This window comes from Salmo trutta, chromosome 14 (genome assembly GCF_901001165.1).
Source record: "Salmo trutta chromosome 14, fSalTru1.1, whole genome shotgun sequence".
In the NCBI taxonomy this organism is placed as follows: domain Eukaryota; kingdom Metazoa; phylum Chordata; class Actinopteri; order Salmoniformes; family Salmonidae; genus Salmo; species Salmo trutta.
The window spans coordinates 22,421,912-22,439,063 of record NC_042970.1 but is presented as its reverse complement, the minus strand read 5'-3'; the positions used below and the strand labels follow the sequence as shown (position 1 = coordinate 22,439,063).

Below are 17,152 nucleotides of genomic sequence, written 5' to 3'. Positions count from 1 at the left end.
TTGTTTTGCATTAACTAACCTTCTGTCTTATGTAATCATACCAAACATAAGATATAGTTGTAATTTGAGGCTCCCGGTTTTATGTTTACTATGTTATGTCTAGTCTGTGAGACCAGGTTTTGCATGCATATGTGTGTGTGTGTGTGTGTGTGTGAGTATTGAGAACTCCCTTGATGTTTGGATTAGTTTCCTCCTAATCTGCATGGTTTCTCTCTTCTCTCTTCAACCTTCTGCTATGTACGTGTATGTATGTGCTGCATGTATAATAAAATAGGGACAGGGAGGATGGCTTCTCTGAGGGAGTGATTTATGAGCACGCACTTTGAAGGGTCTTCAGTGCAGGATATTGTTCTCTGACAGTGACTGGTCCCTCGGTAGGGTGTGTGTGTGTTAGAGAGAGAAGGAGAAAGAGATTAGGAGAAGGGGGCTGCAGGTGAGCTCTCAACATAATCAATCACCACCATGTCACGTTGCTCTTGCCCTCTATTTCATAGGTACCTGATTTTTTTCCCTCAGATTCATCCAAAACTATTAATTAATTCTGAGAAATAACTTACTTGCATTAGCCTAAGTTACTGCATCAGGAAATAAATATTATTTATGCAACTCATAACAACCACATGGTTCACACACACATGTTCCTCAGCTTTCACTCTTCGCCACATCAGGATACAGTTCTGTTTGTAGATTCCGGTTTAAACAGAATTTTGCTCGGATTTGGTCAAAGCCTCAACCGCAGCCCTGGTGTGACCGGTTATCACATCCCCTAAAGTCTAAAACTAAAGTACGGCAGGGCCAGAACCGAAAGGAACATCTCTAACGAATCTTCATCTCCTACCACCCACAAATCAACCAAATACAGTAAATCACACTAAACTATTACAAGAAAACACATTTTGAATCTGTCGCTATGCCACGCATTTGGGTAAGACATAATCAAATTATTGCCACTATTGGAAGTGATGCCAGATGTGAGAAATTGGTGGTATTATGAAGAGCTAATGCAACATACTGTACTTAAGCAATACTTTCGCTCTAACCCTTGTTTGTTAACAGTTTATTTGCCAAACATACAGCGATTCACAAATAAGTATGCCGCCTGCTGTAGAATACAATAAGATCTAACATACTGGTAACCAAGTTGTGATGTGATGGCGTCATTCAGTAGTAAGAAGCATTACATTACCTCAGCTGCTTTGTTTGACATACCACTGCAAACAAGTGAGGGAAACTATGTCAACTACAGTCTGTCTGCAGAATAGGAAACTCAGCAAAAAAATAAATATCGCTTTTTCAGGACCCTGTCTTTCAAAGATAATTCGTAAAATTCGTAAGATCTTCATTGTAAAGGGTTTAAACACTGTTTCCCATGCATCTTCAATGAACCATAAACAATTAATGAACATGCACCTGTGGAATGGTCGTTAAGACACTAACAGCTTACAGACGGTAGGCAATTAAGGTCACAGTTATGAAAACTTAGGACACTAAAGAGGACTTTCTACTGACTCTGAAAAACACCAAAAGAAAGATGCCCAGGGTCCCTGCTCATCTGCGTGAACGTGCCTTAGGCATGCTGCAAGGAGGCATGAGGACTGCAGATGTGGCCAGGGCAATAAATTGCAATGTCCGTACTGTGAGACGCCCAAGACAGCTCTACAGGGAGACAGGACAGACAGTAGATCGTCCTCGCAGTGGCAGACCACGTGTAACAACACCTGCACAGGATCGGAACATCCGAACATCACACCTGCAGGACAGGTACAGGATGGCAACAACAACTGCTTGAGTTACACCAGGAACGCACAATCCCTCCATCAGTGCTCAGTCTGTCCGCAATAGGCTGAGAGAGAATGGACTGAGGGCATGTAGGCCTGTTGTAAGGCAGGTCCTCACCAGACATCACCGGCAACAACGTCGCCTATGGGCACAAACCCACCGTCGCTGGACCAGACAGGACTGGCAAAAAGTGCTCTTCACTGACGAGTCGCGGTTTTGTCTCACCAGGGGTGATGGTCGGATTTGCGTTTATCATCGAAGGAATGAGCGTTACACTGAGGCCTGTACTCTGGAGGGGGATCGATTTTGGAGGTGGAGGGTCCGTCATGGTCTGGGGCGGTGTGTCACAGTATCATCGGACTGAGCTTGTTGTCATTGCAGGCAATCTCAACGCTGTGCGTTACAGGGAAGACATCCTCCTCCCTCATGTGGTACCCTTCCTGCAGGCTCATCCTGACAGGACCCTCCAGTATGACAATGCCTCCAGCCATACTGCTCGTTCTGTGCGTGATTTCCTGCAAGACAGGAAGAGCCCGGATCTCAATCCCATGGAGCACGTCTGGGACCTGTTGGATCGGAGGGTGAGGGCTAGGGCCATTCCCCCCAGAAATGTCCGGGAACTTGCAGGTGCCTTGGTGGAAGAGTGGGGTAACATCTCACGGCAAGAACTGGAAAATCTGGTGCAGTCCATGAGAAGATGCACTGCAGTACTTAACACAGCTGGTGGCCACACCAGATACTGACATTTACTTTTGATTTTGACTCCCCTATGTTCAGGGACACATTATTCCATTTCTGTTAGTCACATGTCTGTGGAATTTGTTCAGGTCATGTCTCAGTTGTTGAATCTTATGATCATACAAATATTTACACATTAGGTTTGCTGAAAATAAACACAGTTGACAGTGAGAGGACGTTTCTTTTTTTGCTGAGTTTATGTTGGTGTGAGAATGATTGGCTGAGGGGGTCTACCAGCCCTGCAGCTGCAAATCTCCACTGAAGCACAAACACAAAATGCCATTGTGGGGCCTTGTAACGCCACCAAACATCAGTGCTAACAGACATTGTCTTTGCCTTCCTCCAATGTGTATTTTCACAATGATTATTGTAACGCACATACAATACATGAACATTATCATGGCAACTAGAATGGGTAGTTATGGCACAGGAAATGCCTTGGCACGACCTCTTATGACCCTAAAGGGAAAGCGGTGACCTCAGACTAACCTATGTCTCAGGATCGGGAAGAAATAAGCAGGTCTACTAGGGAGTGCCACCATCCACTAGCAGTTTGGGTTGCTAGGTGTGGTCATCCTACTAAGGCCTGGTGTGCACTCCAGAATAAATCGTGTTGGAAATTCCCCAAGAAATGTAGAAAGAGAAGGGAAATGTAATCAATGTCATATACAGTATGTGACATCTTTGAATGTAATGGAGAATTCAACCCACCATTGCCCTCGTTTATTAATTCATTGACAGGTGAGCCACAATTTAGTGTCTTCAAGAATATAATTGGCTGATGTGATGATCAGCAAAATTAAAGAATAAGCCAATTTTTCCCCATGAGTAAGAGAGAATCGGTAAGCCACATCTACATGGATCACATATGAATTGAGCACCAGTTGTTTTATTTGGGGTTGCTTCCATATTAAAATAAAACAGTGCAAACTTTGTAGGCACTCTCCCTTTCCCAAGTCAAAAGGCTCACTTCACCACCACGGATGAGGAAAATATCTTGAGCAAGAGTGCCCTCAGGTGGTGGAACTAGGTTACTTCCCTAAAGAGTTTTAAAAGTGGAGGAATCATTTGGATTTTAAAACAGTTGTCAGACAATGTTTCAAACTCGGTCCAAGGTCCTGTGTGGCTCAGTTGGTAGAGCATGGCGGTTGCAACGCCAGGGTTGTGGGTTCGATTCCCACAGGGGACCAGTACGGAGAAAAAAAAATTATGACATGTATGCGTTCACTACTGTAACTCGCTCTGGATAAGCGCGTCTGCTAAATGACTAAAATGTAAACTTCGTTAATTTCCCCACATTTCGTTTACTAACGATACAGGTTCACATTATCACTCAACGTCTTCGACTGCCCCATACTACTCCACACACGGCCTATTCTCATGCATTCACTAAAACTATCAAAGAAAATATACCATTTACAAAGAGAAATTATACAAATGTTAAAAAATATTACAGAGGGACAATGAGAAACTTAACATGAAAATGGTAACCTTTTGGATTGGGGTCCACACCGTTTCAGAGCTTCAACTTTGTTCAAATATAACAGCCAGGGGGAAGTAACAAGAGTTCGTAAGTGCAAAGGATATGACGAAGACATTTAGAGACTGTTTGACTCACAAGGGATCCCTTATTTGAGGGGCGCTGATGACTACACCACCCTTAAGAGAGCACAGGTTGGAGGGACTCAAAGGAGTATAGACACGGGACAGATGTGACATGAAAACCCTTAAGAGTAACACAAAAAAATATCACCAACAACCATTCACAAAAGGTTAAAAAAAAATGTATATACACAAAAGATTCCAAATTTAAACATGAAAACTCTGCATTTACTCTGAGGAACAACAGAGCTCTTCACACAATTTAACTTAGACTGCCATGTAAGGTGTGACGCAAGCGTTCCCTGTGGTGTTAAGCATAACGCTGTTGTGTTTCTAGCGAGGCACAAAGGCACAAGTGTTTGCATGCACCTACAGGTTCCTTTAGTGTGTGTACTTTGTGACTGGGATGGACAATGAGCTTGCGGGGGAATGTGTGCAAAGGTAAATATTTCTTATTTTATAATAACTGCAGGGCCGGATCAACAGATGTGTAGTTGGGGCAGCACGTGTGTTTTGTACACTGACACGTGTATAGTGGTGTTTACAGGGTGTCCAGCAGACTGTCGATGCGGGTCACCAGCTCCAGTCTCTTGCTAGAGAGGGTCTTCTCGTTGTCGACGTAGGCCTCCTTCTTAACCTTGCCTGCCACCAGGCGCTCAGCCTCCTGCCAGGAGCGACACACCAGCTCCTTCACCTGGCCGTCCAGCTTCTGCACCTCACCCACCTGTTGACAAACATGTGAGGTTCAACACAGTATATGCACACAGGTAGGTATAAACTGTACACACACACCAAACACTATACACACAATTGAATACACACACCTTATCTGCGAGGTCGGAGCCCTCTGCTTTAAGGCGGGCCTGCAGGGAGCTGATGTCGTTGGTGAGGGTGCGGTGGTCGGCCTCCAGGGTCTTGCGGCCGCTGTTCAGGGCCCCTGTGTCTCGAGATTGCTTATAGCGATTCACCACCTCATCCATGTGGCGGTACAGCCCTAAACGCTTGTTGACCAGGGTCAGGACCTGCTCTGTGATGGAGGACACCTTCATACGAACCTCTGCAGCAGGGTCCTGAAACGAGGGGGACGGACGGATGAGACACTCAGCATGTGCATACAGGAAAAAGAAGATAAACATAGAAGGGAGTGATGTGGAGAGTACAAGTGCTAACACTATTAAAGAGACTGAGGAGGAGTATGTACCTTAGTGATGGAGAAGTCCAGGCGCACATAGATGATGACAGTGAAGAAGAGGATGTAGAAGGCCCCCACCACCAACAGGGGCTCCTGCAGCATCAGGACCTTATTGAAGGTATAATGCACCTGGGGGATGAGACAGAGACACTGAGGAACTCACACCATCAATTGGGAACCTTACATAGTATCTAAAGCATTTCTCTGAAAGGGTTTGCAGATGTAAAGCATGCATCTTGATGTTTAATTGTTTTTTATTTCAGTGGCATAACTCGAGCCATTGCTTATAATAATCCTGTCCCCGTAATGGCACTCTGGTTTTCCAGATGCAGTGAAACCAAAGACAAACTGCCTTCCTTTCTCCCCTGAACCCCCCCCTAAAGTCTCTGTTCCCTCCTCCACTAGGGGCTTGCAGCTCACCACTACGTCCTGGATGTGCTGCTCCACCAGGTTGTTTTTAGACGCCACCAGCACGGGACGGCCAAAGGTGTCTAGGTAAGTGTAGTGCAGCTGGTCTGGAATACGGTCAATGGGGTAGGGGGTTTCCACATGGACGTTCCTGAGAGGAAGAGACATGGATCAATAGAATGAAACAGGAGATCTATGCATTTCCACAGATGTTAAATACACATCATGCATACTCACCTGGCGCCTTCTGGCAGTATGAGTTTAACAGTGAGGGAGTCGATGACCTGGTCATCATATACATGGTCAACCAGCCTCATCTTCAGAGCATACTGATCCCCTGAGGACCATAGGAATATTTTAATTAGCATATTATTTTTTTTGCTTTCAGTTAGGCCATCTCTTTAAAAAGAGTTCTGGTTATAAACAGTTATCGTAATCTGGTAATCTAGTCAACTCACCCAGGGTGTAGAGGTACTCGTAGCTGGGCAGATTGTAGCCAATAATGTAGTGGGTTTTCCAGCCACCAAACAGGGGGAAGCGGGGCCTAACCTCCACCTCCACAGAGTCTTCCAGAATATGGAGGTGGGAGGTGGAGATGTTGCCAATCTCATCCCGGTAGTACACATCCTGGGCTGAGGCAGGAAGGATGGTCTTTGTGAGAAAGAGGAGATGTAGTTATTATACAATCTTTACAAGTCACCTTTGAGAGCATGATTTGCAAATGCAACAATATTCCACTGCAATAAAAGTGTCTTTAAAAATCAACACACCTTAAAGGATTTGACTGATGAGATGCCACTGTCAGACTGGCGCTGGTAGTCATAACGGGAGAAAGGCCCTTTCAGGAAGGCCCCTGTGTGCCTCATGTCGATGGTCTCTTCCACAGCAATGTTTCCCCAATGAGAGACTTCAATGATGCGGGTGATGCTGCTAATGGTGAGGAAGGGGGTGTTGTTCTCATAATGGACCTTCAGGGCATCCTAAAAAGAATGAGAAACAAAGAAATATCAAACTTCTCTTCCAAATATGAATCTACTAGGCCAATGTTTGCTATTGAGCTGGCCCAACAGTGTTCAGACCATTCAACAACAGATCAATGCATCTCAAACCCAGGACCCTCAGAGACATTATACCTCACTGAATGGGGCGACATCACGGAAGGGGCCGTACTCAATGGCCTCATCACTCTTGCTGGGGTTGCCCAGCTTGGTGTAGCTCTCCACAGTCTTAGAGGCAAGGCGGACACGGGTGGTCTGGCTGCGGGTGGGGTATGGAGAGTACAGGTAGTGGTTGCCCTGGAACACCACCAGCTGACGCTCAGCCTGGGTGATGTGGGTGGGAAAGGGCCTCAGAATGTGGCTCAGGACTGTCTCCACCTTCACTCGCAGCTTAGCGCCAACGCCCAGACTGGAGGGTAACTGCACCTTGTAGAACTCCCCACTGTAAGAGGTTAGCAGACAGGAGAGGGGTCAGGTCAGTGGACACCAGCACCAACATATGGCTTTAAAAAACAAGGGGACAAACTAAAACAGTGACAGAAACGCCACTGGAAAAAAAGGGTGAAGTTTAACATGGTGAAAATGTGCATATCTAGAAACTTTATAGTCTAATGCTTGACAATGGATAAGTAACATAACCTTACCCTTTGAACACACCGACTGCATCATGGCATTTTGGTACACCAGAAGTACATTCATTTCCAATGAAAAGTTGTGTTTGCCTTGCAGCATTGCAGAGGCAGTTGCAGTGCGTTCGGTGTGGTACATACGTATGCATGAAACTGTATGCTTAGATGGCTTGACAGAAATGGTAGCAGAAGGTGAATGTTGAACTTTTGTTGCACACATATCCAGATGATGCTGCATACTATTTTGTGCAAAGATGCTGTCGGTGTGTTCGAAGCGTTAGTGAACAGGGATGCACCAGCAATTATAGACCTCTCACCTTTGGCCTTGGATCATTGTCTGCTTGAGCTCAAGTATGCCATCCTCCTCTTCATCACCCTTCACCTGGCAAAGACACACATGTTTACATGTCTGTCCAATCCGGTACAATTCAACTCTTATTACTGCAACTGGACCTGATCTTTATTCATTATAGATAGGAATGAGTTTGAGTATGTTGCGTTGTGACTGTAGTTAGTATTCATTCCCCACGGCTATGGGTGGTGTGCACACAATCACTGATAGCACACACAAATCTTAATTTACTAAACATTATCTTACATAATCAAAGGTCCCGAAATCATGCACACAAAAGGAGCTATTCAGAATATAGATAAGACACGGAAATAACTCCCCTCAGTGGATACGTGTCATTCCTGACAGAACGAGTGCTGCGGAAAGGCACGTTTAAATTTTTATATATATTTTTTAAGTGCACTCGTTAGCCCATTCAAACAGTTCCACGCCACAATCACATAATTCACTTGTTTTTCTCTACAGCCTTGCATTGTTAGCTAGATCGGCCATTTAGCAAAATACATTTGATAGATAGCAAGTCGCTATCTAGAAAGTAGTAAGTTAGCTTCCTTGCCTTGACTGGGCGCTGCAGGACAAATATGTGCATGCTATTGCTAGCTAGGTTAACTACCTAGCCTGTGACCTATAATCATTTTTTAGGTAACTACCTGGAGAAAAATGTTTGGTTTACAGCGAATGCATTCCTAAGTTTCTTACCGATGCTCCGACGTACGCAAGGTTGGGGGCCAAGTCGGGCTCTACTGCCAAGATAAAGCTATGTACCGCCGAGTCTCCCTGGTTTGACAGAAGAATCTCTGCAGTTATCTTAGCAAGGTGCGTGCTCAGGTCCACTGTTCGTTTCACCTCTTCGTTCAGCAGCCCGTCGGCAGCTACTCGATAACACAATCCGGTGAGAAGGAGCAGACAAGTGGGAACTGTGCAGAAGGGTATGCTTCGCGCCATTGTTATAGAATTAAACAGTATGTATAGTTGAAGCTAGAGAAAGGGAAAAATAAAATAAAAATGCCGCTTTAGGATCGAAGTTGCAGCCGAAAGGATGACGCTTAATTCATTTCTCACGTAATGGCGTAAACTTCTTCTTCTTCTTCTGTGGGTTTTATGACAGACTACAACCAAAACATGTGTTTTGCCGCCACCAACTGGACGGGTTTAAACAAAAAAAGGTAAAAATAAAATCCATAACTAACTTAATCCACCCAAATAAAAATATTACATTGACAAAACAAAACAAATCTCCATATCTCCCTTCTCAGGCTCTAGGGCCTGAGAGGGTGGTATGGCTTGTGACAATATTCCATGTAACTCCTTCGCCGAGAAATCTTTCAGCCCAAGGAACCTCTCTGCCGCACCTACAATGATTTCTATCTTCCTGGACCTTCTCTCCACCTTGGCAGGGCAATTAATCACCATAGCTATAAAGGCCACCTTCTTAACCTTTAAAATGTCAGGATCCTGCTCGTGAAATGTAACCCCTGCAGCCTGCAGTGAAAGACTATCCACCACCATGGACTCTTCAGGTGAACCATTCAAACCCTCAACCCTTTAACAGCTGCTGCATATGAGATGCTCTGGACAGCCCTGACTTTGGCCACCTCATTGTCTTTCACCCTTGTGGGGTATTCAAAGGATGTGGCTTCATGGTTCCCACCACAATTGCAACATGTCACATTTTCATCACTTTTATAACACAATATGATATTTTCCACAACTTGGACATCTCAGGTTCTCCAGTATGCAAACACTTGAAACATGACCAAAAGCTTTAGAATAATCACACTGCATTGGTCTTTGGATAAATAACCTGACTCTGTAGTTAATATACCCAAACTGCACTTGGATAGGGAGAGACTCCATATCAAAAACAAAAGAACAGATAGACTCTTTTCTTTTTCTTAATTCACCACATGATTCAGCCGACGTGCATCAATCACTCCAGGAATATACACCAATGACCTGAATGGTCAGTAGTGGAAAGACATAGGAAGAAAAGAGGTCATGAAACTGAAAGCAGTGGAGTGTCTAGTAAAGAAAGCATAAAGAGGGCCAAGGTAGGATGCAAGAGTAAAGATGTGTTGGTGTAGAAAGTGGTGAGTGTTTGATGAGACCACAGGGCCTCATTTAAAATCAAACTAGCCAGGTTCATTGGAAAAGGTAGATTGCTAATATTTTGTGGTAGTCAGGCTCAGCAAGGGAAGATTCTGCAAATAGAAAAGCTTCATGGGTAGAAGATTAAAAACCAACACCCTGGTGCTTATGCTAGGTTGATGGGAGTCATCACTGGGGGTCACAATATCTACAGTATGTCCACAGATGATATTTAAGAAAATGTGAAGGGAGGAAGAGTGACTGAGGTCAAAAGGTTGATCAGTAGAGAAGAGGGTCAAAGAAGGGACATAGTGCAGCATTTGGTTGATGCCAGGTGCAGAGAGAGGCTAGAGGCTCAGAAATATAAAAGCAGTCATGATGTATTGTATGCAGAGGCTGTAAGACAGATTGGTAGAACTACAGTACAGTCTGATGGAGCTTCCATTGCTGCTCCTGTACTAAGTGAACCTACTGTCGGAGCTGGTGCTTCTGCTGGTCCTGGCATGGTTTCGAGACCTGTTCATAAATCTTGGGATCATGAATGTGCTGTGTAAAAAGAAACTTTGACAGTAACATCTGTTACCCCCAATAACTATTTTGCCGTATCCACTATAACCTTCAACCTGGCATTTCTGCGTTCCATAACCTGAGCCGTGTTGTTAACCGTACCAATGAAAGTTAGGAAGTTAACTTTATTGACTATCAATGGTTGTTGACATGCTAAATAATTCTAAGGGTGGATTGTTTCAGCATGATATAGATCAAATGTAATGGATTGGGGAGGTAGAAGTTAGTAGGGAATTATTTGGTTTTTAATTGTATTTTCGTAGTGGTACAGAATTTGTCAGACCATGATTGATCGCACACTCCAACACAGTAGGTGGCGACATGCACCTTACACGTTTGTTTGCGGACCGCCATGATATCATAGAAGAAGAAGAACGGTGTAAACTGGTCCAAAGATGCTGTTCCGAAGAAAAAACAGCAGAGGGAGCCATTGTCCTTTTCTCTCTCTTTTTGCAAAGCGTCTCTCTCCAGTAACGCGTGAATCTGTATGTCGCTACAACCTAACCTTACTTGTGAATGACCAGAATAGAGATGGAATATGTTCGCCCCCAGTTACTTCAAATGGCTATCATGGATGGCATTGGTCCTGTACCCAATCATAGCCTAGGCAGCCGATAATGCATATCTAGCATTCCCGTTCGTGGACCGGTTCTTACATAAAGCATTAAGGCTGCAAAGGCAGCATGGATCATCGTCCAAAACATACATCTCCTTCTCATAAAACACGTTTGAATTTCGAACTAGTTTTCATTGGGAAGGCAGGAGACAGAACACAGAATCCTACTAATTACTACACGTGCTTAATTACATCACTTTTGTTTTGAGCCGACTACGCCGTTGGCTTTGAACGGGGTACCTGGCTTATACCCGGGTGGCAGCCCGGTTCCAAATCGAATGCAATCAATTTTCAACGGATGCAAAACACGACTACAGGGACTCGTCGAACCGTCTCATTGACCACTCAAAACCCTCCCACAAGGCCTGAAAACTAGCCCAATTTTTTTCTCACATTTATCCAACAAGTGTCTCTATAATGACAATCTAAATACAACTGATAAAATTGCTTTACCTTGCTCTCTGCATTTCTCCCTTTGTTATGGTTCATCACACCAATTGATTTATTCTGAACTATGGTGATTGATAGTAAATGGTTAAGACATAGGCATTGTGAAATAGTGTTAATACAAGTCACATTGTTCTAAAATAATCATATTATAAACTGGAGTATAAAAATCGAAAAGCCCCAACAGTTTGCTTTTTGGCTTCTTTTATATATGTCCGAGGGTTTATAGCATGGCTTTTGATGATCCTTGGTTGGGGTCTGAGCAGATTATTTGTTGCGATTGCAAATGCAAAACAAATGGTGGTCCGATAGTCCAGGATTATGAGGAAAAACATTTAGATCCAAAATATTTATTCCACGGGACAAAGCTAGATCCAAGGTATGACTGTGGCATTGAGTAGGTCTCGAGACATGTTGGACAAAATCCACTGAGTTGATGATGGCCCCGAAAGCTTTTTGGAGTGGGTCTGTGGACTTTTCCATGTGAATATTAAAGTCACCAAAAAATAGAATATTATATTCCTTAACTACATGTACTCCCTGTTCACCCATGGCTGCGTGCCACCCACAACTCCAACTCAATCATCAAGTTTGCTGACAACACGTCAGTGGTAGGCCTGATTACCAACAACGACAAGTAAGCCTACAGGGAGGTTAGAGCCCTGGCAGAGTGGTGCTAGGAAAATAATCTCTCCCTAAACGTCAACAAAACAAAGGAGTTGATCATGGATGACAGGAGACAGAAGAGGGAGCACAACCCCATCTTCATCGACGGGGCCGCAGTGGATAGGGTCAAAAGAGTCAAGTTCCTCGGCGTGCTAATCACTGAGGTCCTAAAATGGTCTCACCACACTGACACCACGGTGAAGAAACTGCAACAGCGCCTCTACAACCTCAGGCGGCTGAAGAAATTTGGCATGGCCCCCTGAGCCACTGACTGTTCAATTGGCTACTGTCTGACAGACAGAGACAGTACAGGTGCATCAGAGCCAATGACCGAGAGACTAAAAAACTGCTTCCATAACCAGACCATCAGACTGTTGAACAGCCATCACTAGCCGTCTACCAAGTGATGCACACTCACTCACACAGAACACAAGCACAAGCCAGGCACGCACCTGCATAACCACGGGAAGTAGGGGTGTAGATGAAGGGGTTAAAGAAGGATTTTTAAGCCATGAAACAATTGAGACATGGATTGTGTGTGTGCCATTCAGAGGGTGAATGGGTAAGACAAAATATTTAAGTGCCTTTGAACAGGGTATGGTTGTCGATGCCAGGCGCAGCGGTTTGTGTCAAGAACTGCAACACTGCTGGGTTTTTCACACTCAACAGTTTGGACATCCAGCCAACTTGACACAACTGTGGGATTCAACATGGGCCACCATCCCAGTGGAATGCTTTCAACACCTTGTAGTCCATGCCCGACAAATTGAGGCTGTTGTGAGGACAGCTCTAAATACAGCTTTTGTCATTGCTGTTCTGAACCCACTGCCCCCAAGTCGTTGTGACGTCGCCAAGTTCGCCTCCCCCCACCCCTTCCCCATCCATTGCCCTGTATGGAGGTCACATGTGTCCTTTTCCAGCCTGCCCTGTACTGAGATTGCATAATGAAACATACATGGCTTGAAATGCGATCACCGGTCAAATGTGTGTAGCAAGCTACCTAGTTTAATTATCAACAGCAATGCCACAGCAGCATAACATTTGATTAACACTGGAAAACACTTGATTTACATCATCATCAATATTTGGTCTGGTTGGCAGATAGCCTACGAGCAGCAGCACTTCATAATGTCTTTCCTTATAGAATCAGAGCCGCAGGAAGGGTGCTGGAGGTGCTGCAGCACCCCTGATCAATTGAAATAAATTTTACCCCTGATCAATTGAAATACATTTGCCAAAGGTAAAGAATTACTGCTTTGTGTTCAGAAATAAAATAAATAATTCAGAATAGCCTACTACACCATGAGTGAAAAAATTACCTAGCTGCAGATTATGTGTAGCCTACAGTCGGTAATGCTCGGCAAATCTGTCAGTGAACAGCATGCAGACAAAACAGGTCTTTCGCAATATTTCAAATACAATTGAGGGAAAACACAGGTTGGAAAGCAAGCAAGTGAGTGAGCTGCGCATCATTGGGTGAGTCAGTGAAACTGGAAAGCTTTTTTAGGACTATAATGTCCTCCTCATATTGTACAATGTGTCTCTACACACCTTTTCCCCCGATGTTAGTCATGTCAGGAACCACTGTAACTAGCTTCCTTGCAATTTGTGATGAGTGAGTGTGTTGTTGCAGAAATAAATGGGCCTTTGCTACAGAGGCAGTTAGTACCCACCGGTCACACACTGGTTGAATCAACGTTGTTTCCACGTCACGTCATTCCTCCAAAGCTCCATTGTCCTGAGTCTGCACAACTCTGCCAGGACCTAGGATCAAGGGAGATACTAAAGTGTTTTAGTACTATATCTCTTGACACAATGATGAAAATAATCATGGCCTCCAAACCCTCAAGCTGCATACTGGACCCTATTCCAACTAAACTACTGAAAGAGCTGCTTCCTGTGCTTGGCCCTCCTATGTTGAACATAATAAACGGCTCTCTATCCACCGGATGTGTACCAAGCTCACTAAAAGTGGCAGTAATAAAGCCTCTCTTGAAAAAGCCGAATCTTGACCCAGAAATTATAAAAAAACTATCGGCCTATATCAAATCTTCCATTCCTCTCAAAAATTTTAGAAAAAGCTGTTGCACAGCAACTCACTGCCTTCCTGAAGACAAACAATGTATACGAAACGCTTCAGTCTGGTTTTAGACCCCATCATAGCACTGAGACTGCACTTGTGAAGGTGGTAAATTACCTTTTAATGACGTCAGACCGAGGCTCTGCATCTGTCCTCGTGCTCCTAGATCTTAGTGCCGCTTTTGATACCATCGATCACCACATTCTTTTGGAGAGATTGGAAACCCAAATTGGTCTACATGGACAAGTTCTGGCCTGGTTTAGATCTTATCTGTCTGGAAGATATCAGTTTGTCTCTGTGAATGGTTTGTCCTCTGACAAATCAATTGTAAATTTCGGTGTTCCTCAAGGTTCCGTTTTAGGACCACTATTGTTTTCACTATATATTTTACCTCTTGGGGATGTCATTCCAAAACATAATGTTAAATTTCACTGCTATGCGGACGACACACAGCTGTACATTTCAATGAAACATGGTGAAGCCCCAAAATTGCCCTCGCTAGAAGCCTGTGTTTCAGACATAAGGAAGTGGATGGCTGCAAACTTTCTACTTTTAAACTCGGACAAAACAGAGATGCTTGTTCTAGGTCCCAAGAAACAAAGAGATCTTCTGTTGAATCTGACAATTAATCTTGATGGTTGTACAGTCATCTCAAATAAAACTGTGAAGGACCTCGGCGTTACTCTGGACCCTGATCTCTCTTTTGAAGAACATATCAAGACTGTTTCAAGGACAGCTTTTTTCCATCTACGTAACATTGCAAAAATCAGAAACTTTCTGTCCAAAAATGACGCAGAAAAATTAATCCATGCTTTTGTTACTTCTAGGCTGGACTACTGCAATGCACTACTTTCCGGTTACCCGGATAAAGCACTAAACCAACTTCAGTTAGTGCTAAATACGGCTGCTAGAATCCTGACTAGAAAATTGATCATATTACTCCAGTGCTAGCCTCCCTACACTGGCTTCCTGTTAAGGCAAGGGCTGATTTCAAGGTTTTACTGCTAACCTACAAAGCATTACATGGGTTTGCTCCTACCTATCTTTCCGATTTGGTCCTGCCGTACATACCTACACGTACGCTACGGTCACAAGACACAGGCCTCCTAATTGTCCCTAGAATTTCTAAGCAAACGGCTGGAGGTAGGGCTTTCTCCTATAGAGCTCCATTTTTATGGAATGGTCTGCCTACCCATGTGAGAGACGCAGACTCAGTCTCAACCTTTAAGTCTTTACTGAAGACTTATCTCTTCAGTAGGTCCTATGATTAAGTATAGTCTGGCCCAGGAGTGTGAAGGTGAACGGAAAGGCTGGAGCAACGAACCGCCCTTGCTGTCTCTGCCTTGCCGGTTCCCCTCTTTCCACTGGGATTCTCTGCCTCTAACCCTATTACAGGGGCTGAGTCACTGGCTTACTGGTGTTCTTCCATGCCGTCCATGGGAGGGGTGCGTCACTTGAGTGGGTTGAGTCACTGACGTGGTCTTCCTGTCTGGGTTGCCCCCCCCCGCCCTTGGGTTGTGCCATGGCGGAGATCTTTGTGGGCTATACTCGGCCTTGTCTTAGGACGGTAAGTTGGTGGTTGTAGACATCCCTCTAGTGGTGTGGGGGCTGTGCTTTGGCAAAGTGGGTGGGGTTATATCCTGCCTGTTTGGCCCTGTCCGGGGGTATCATCGGATGGGGCCACAGTGTCTTCTGATCCCTCCTGTCTCAGCCTCCAGTATTTATGCTGCAGTAGTTTATGTGTCGGGGGGCTAGGGTCAGTCTGTTACATCTGGAGTATTTCTCTTTTCTTATCCGGTGTCCTGTGTGAATTTAAATATGCTCTCTCTAATTCTCTTTCTCTCATTCTTTCTTTCTCTCGGAGGACCTGAGCCCTAGGACCATGCCTCAGGACTACCTGGCATGATGACTCCTTGCTGTCCCCAGTCCACCTGGCCATGCTGCTGCTCCAGTTTCAACTGTTCTGCCTGCGGCTATGGAACCCTGACCTGTTCACCGGACGTGCTTGTTGCACCCTCGACAACTACTATGATTATTATTATTTGACCATGCTGGTCATTTATGAACATTTTAACATCTTGACCATGTTCTGTTATAATATCCACCCGGCACAGCCAGAAGAGGACTGGCCACCCCTCATAGCCTGGTTCCTCTCTAGGTTTCTTCCTAGGTTTTTGGCCTTTCTAGGGAGTTTTTCCTAGGGAGTTTTTCCTAGCCACCGTGCTTCTTTCACATGCATTGCTTGCTGTTTGGGGTTTTAGGCTGGGTTTCTGTACAGCACTTTGAGATTTCAGCTGATGTACGAAGGGCTATATAAATACATTTGATTTGATTTGAATTTGAATCTCAATGAAATTAAGTTGAACCAACATTGAATTGACGTCTGTTCCCAGTGGGGTTATGAATTGAGATATTAATGATGAAACTCCATTTAATTTTTCAAGGGTGGGATGGGGTTATTTCATTTAGAGCACCTGCTTCCTGAAAGGTCTGTGCATGGCCCTGACACAAGCTATCACACACACACACACACACCTCATACTCACAAATGCACTCGCATATACACTCACACAGCAAAAGCTCAGTATTGAGGAGTAGTGAACTACATTCAACTTTACTGAACAAAAATATAAATGCAACATTCAACAATTTCAAAGATTTGACTGAGTTACAATTAATATAAGGAAATCAGTCAGTTTAAATAAATAAATGAGGCCCTAATCTATGGATTTCACATAACTGGGCAGGGTGCAGCCATGGGTACCCCCACTGGGGAGGCAGGCCCCGCCAATCAGAATTTGTTTTTCCCCACAAAAGGGCTTTATTACAGACAGAAATACTCCTCAGGTCATGAAACATGGGACCAACACTTTAAATGTTGTTTATATTTTGTTCAGTGTACATTTATTTTTGATACTTAAGTACATTTCAAACCAAATACATTTAGCCTTTTACTCAAGTAGTATTTGACTGGGTGACTCAGTATCTTT

The 17,152-nt window shown here is 44.3% G+C and overlaps 1 protein-coding gene across 2 annotated transcripts; it reads right to left on the bottom strand.

Moving 5' to 3' along the window:
• Nucleotides 1-3,226: 3,226 nt before the first annotated feature.
• LOC115207637 (dolichyl-diphosphooligosaccharide--protein glycosyltransferase subunit 1) lies at nucleotides 3,227-13,779 on the bottom strand. Of its 2 annotated transcripts, none has more exons than XM_029774924.1 (10): nucleotides 13,756-13,779; nucleotides 7,664-7,728; nucleotides 6,853-7,159; nucleotides 6,490-6,699; nucleotides 6,178-6,370; nucleotides 5,957-6,056; nucleotides 5,732-5,870; nucleotides 5,321-5,440; nucleotides 4,944-5,189; nucleotides 3,227-4,843 (listed from the first exon to the last, which is right to left on the bottom strand). In XM_029774924.1, exons 2-10 carry the CDS (start codon nucleotides 7,678-7,680, stop codon nucleotides 4,661-4,663), a joined length of 1,515 nt encoding a protein of 504 aa, XP_029630784.1. In that variant the 5' UTR covers nucleotides 7,681-7,728; nucleotides 13,756-13,779; the 3' UTR covers nucleotides 3,227-4,660. The 2 variants fall into 2 exon arrangements, with proteins under 2 accessions (XP_029630784.1, XP_029630783.1); XM_029774923.1 differs by lacking the exon at nucleotides 13,756-13,779 and adding an exon at nucleotides 8,398-8,784.
• Between the last annotated feature and the right edge of the window lie 3,373 nt (nucleotides 13,780-17,152).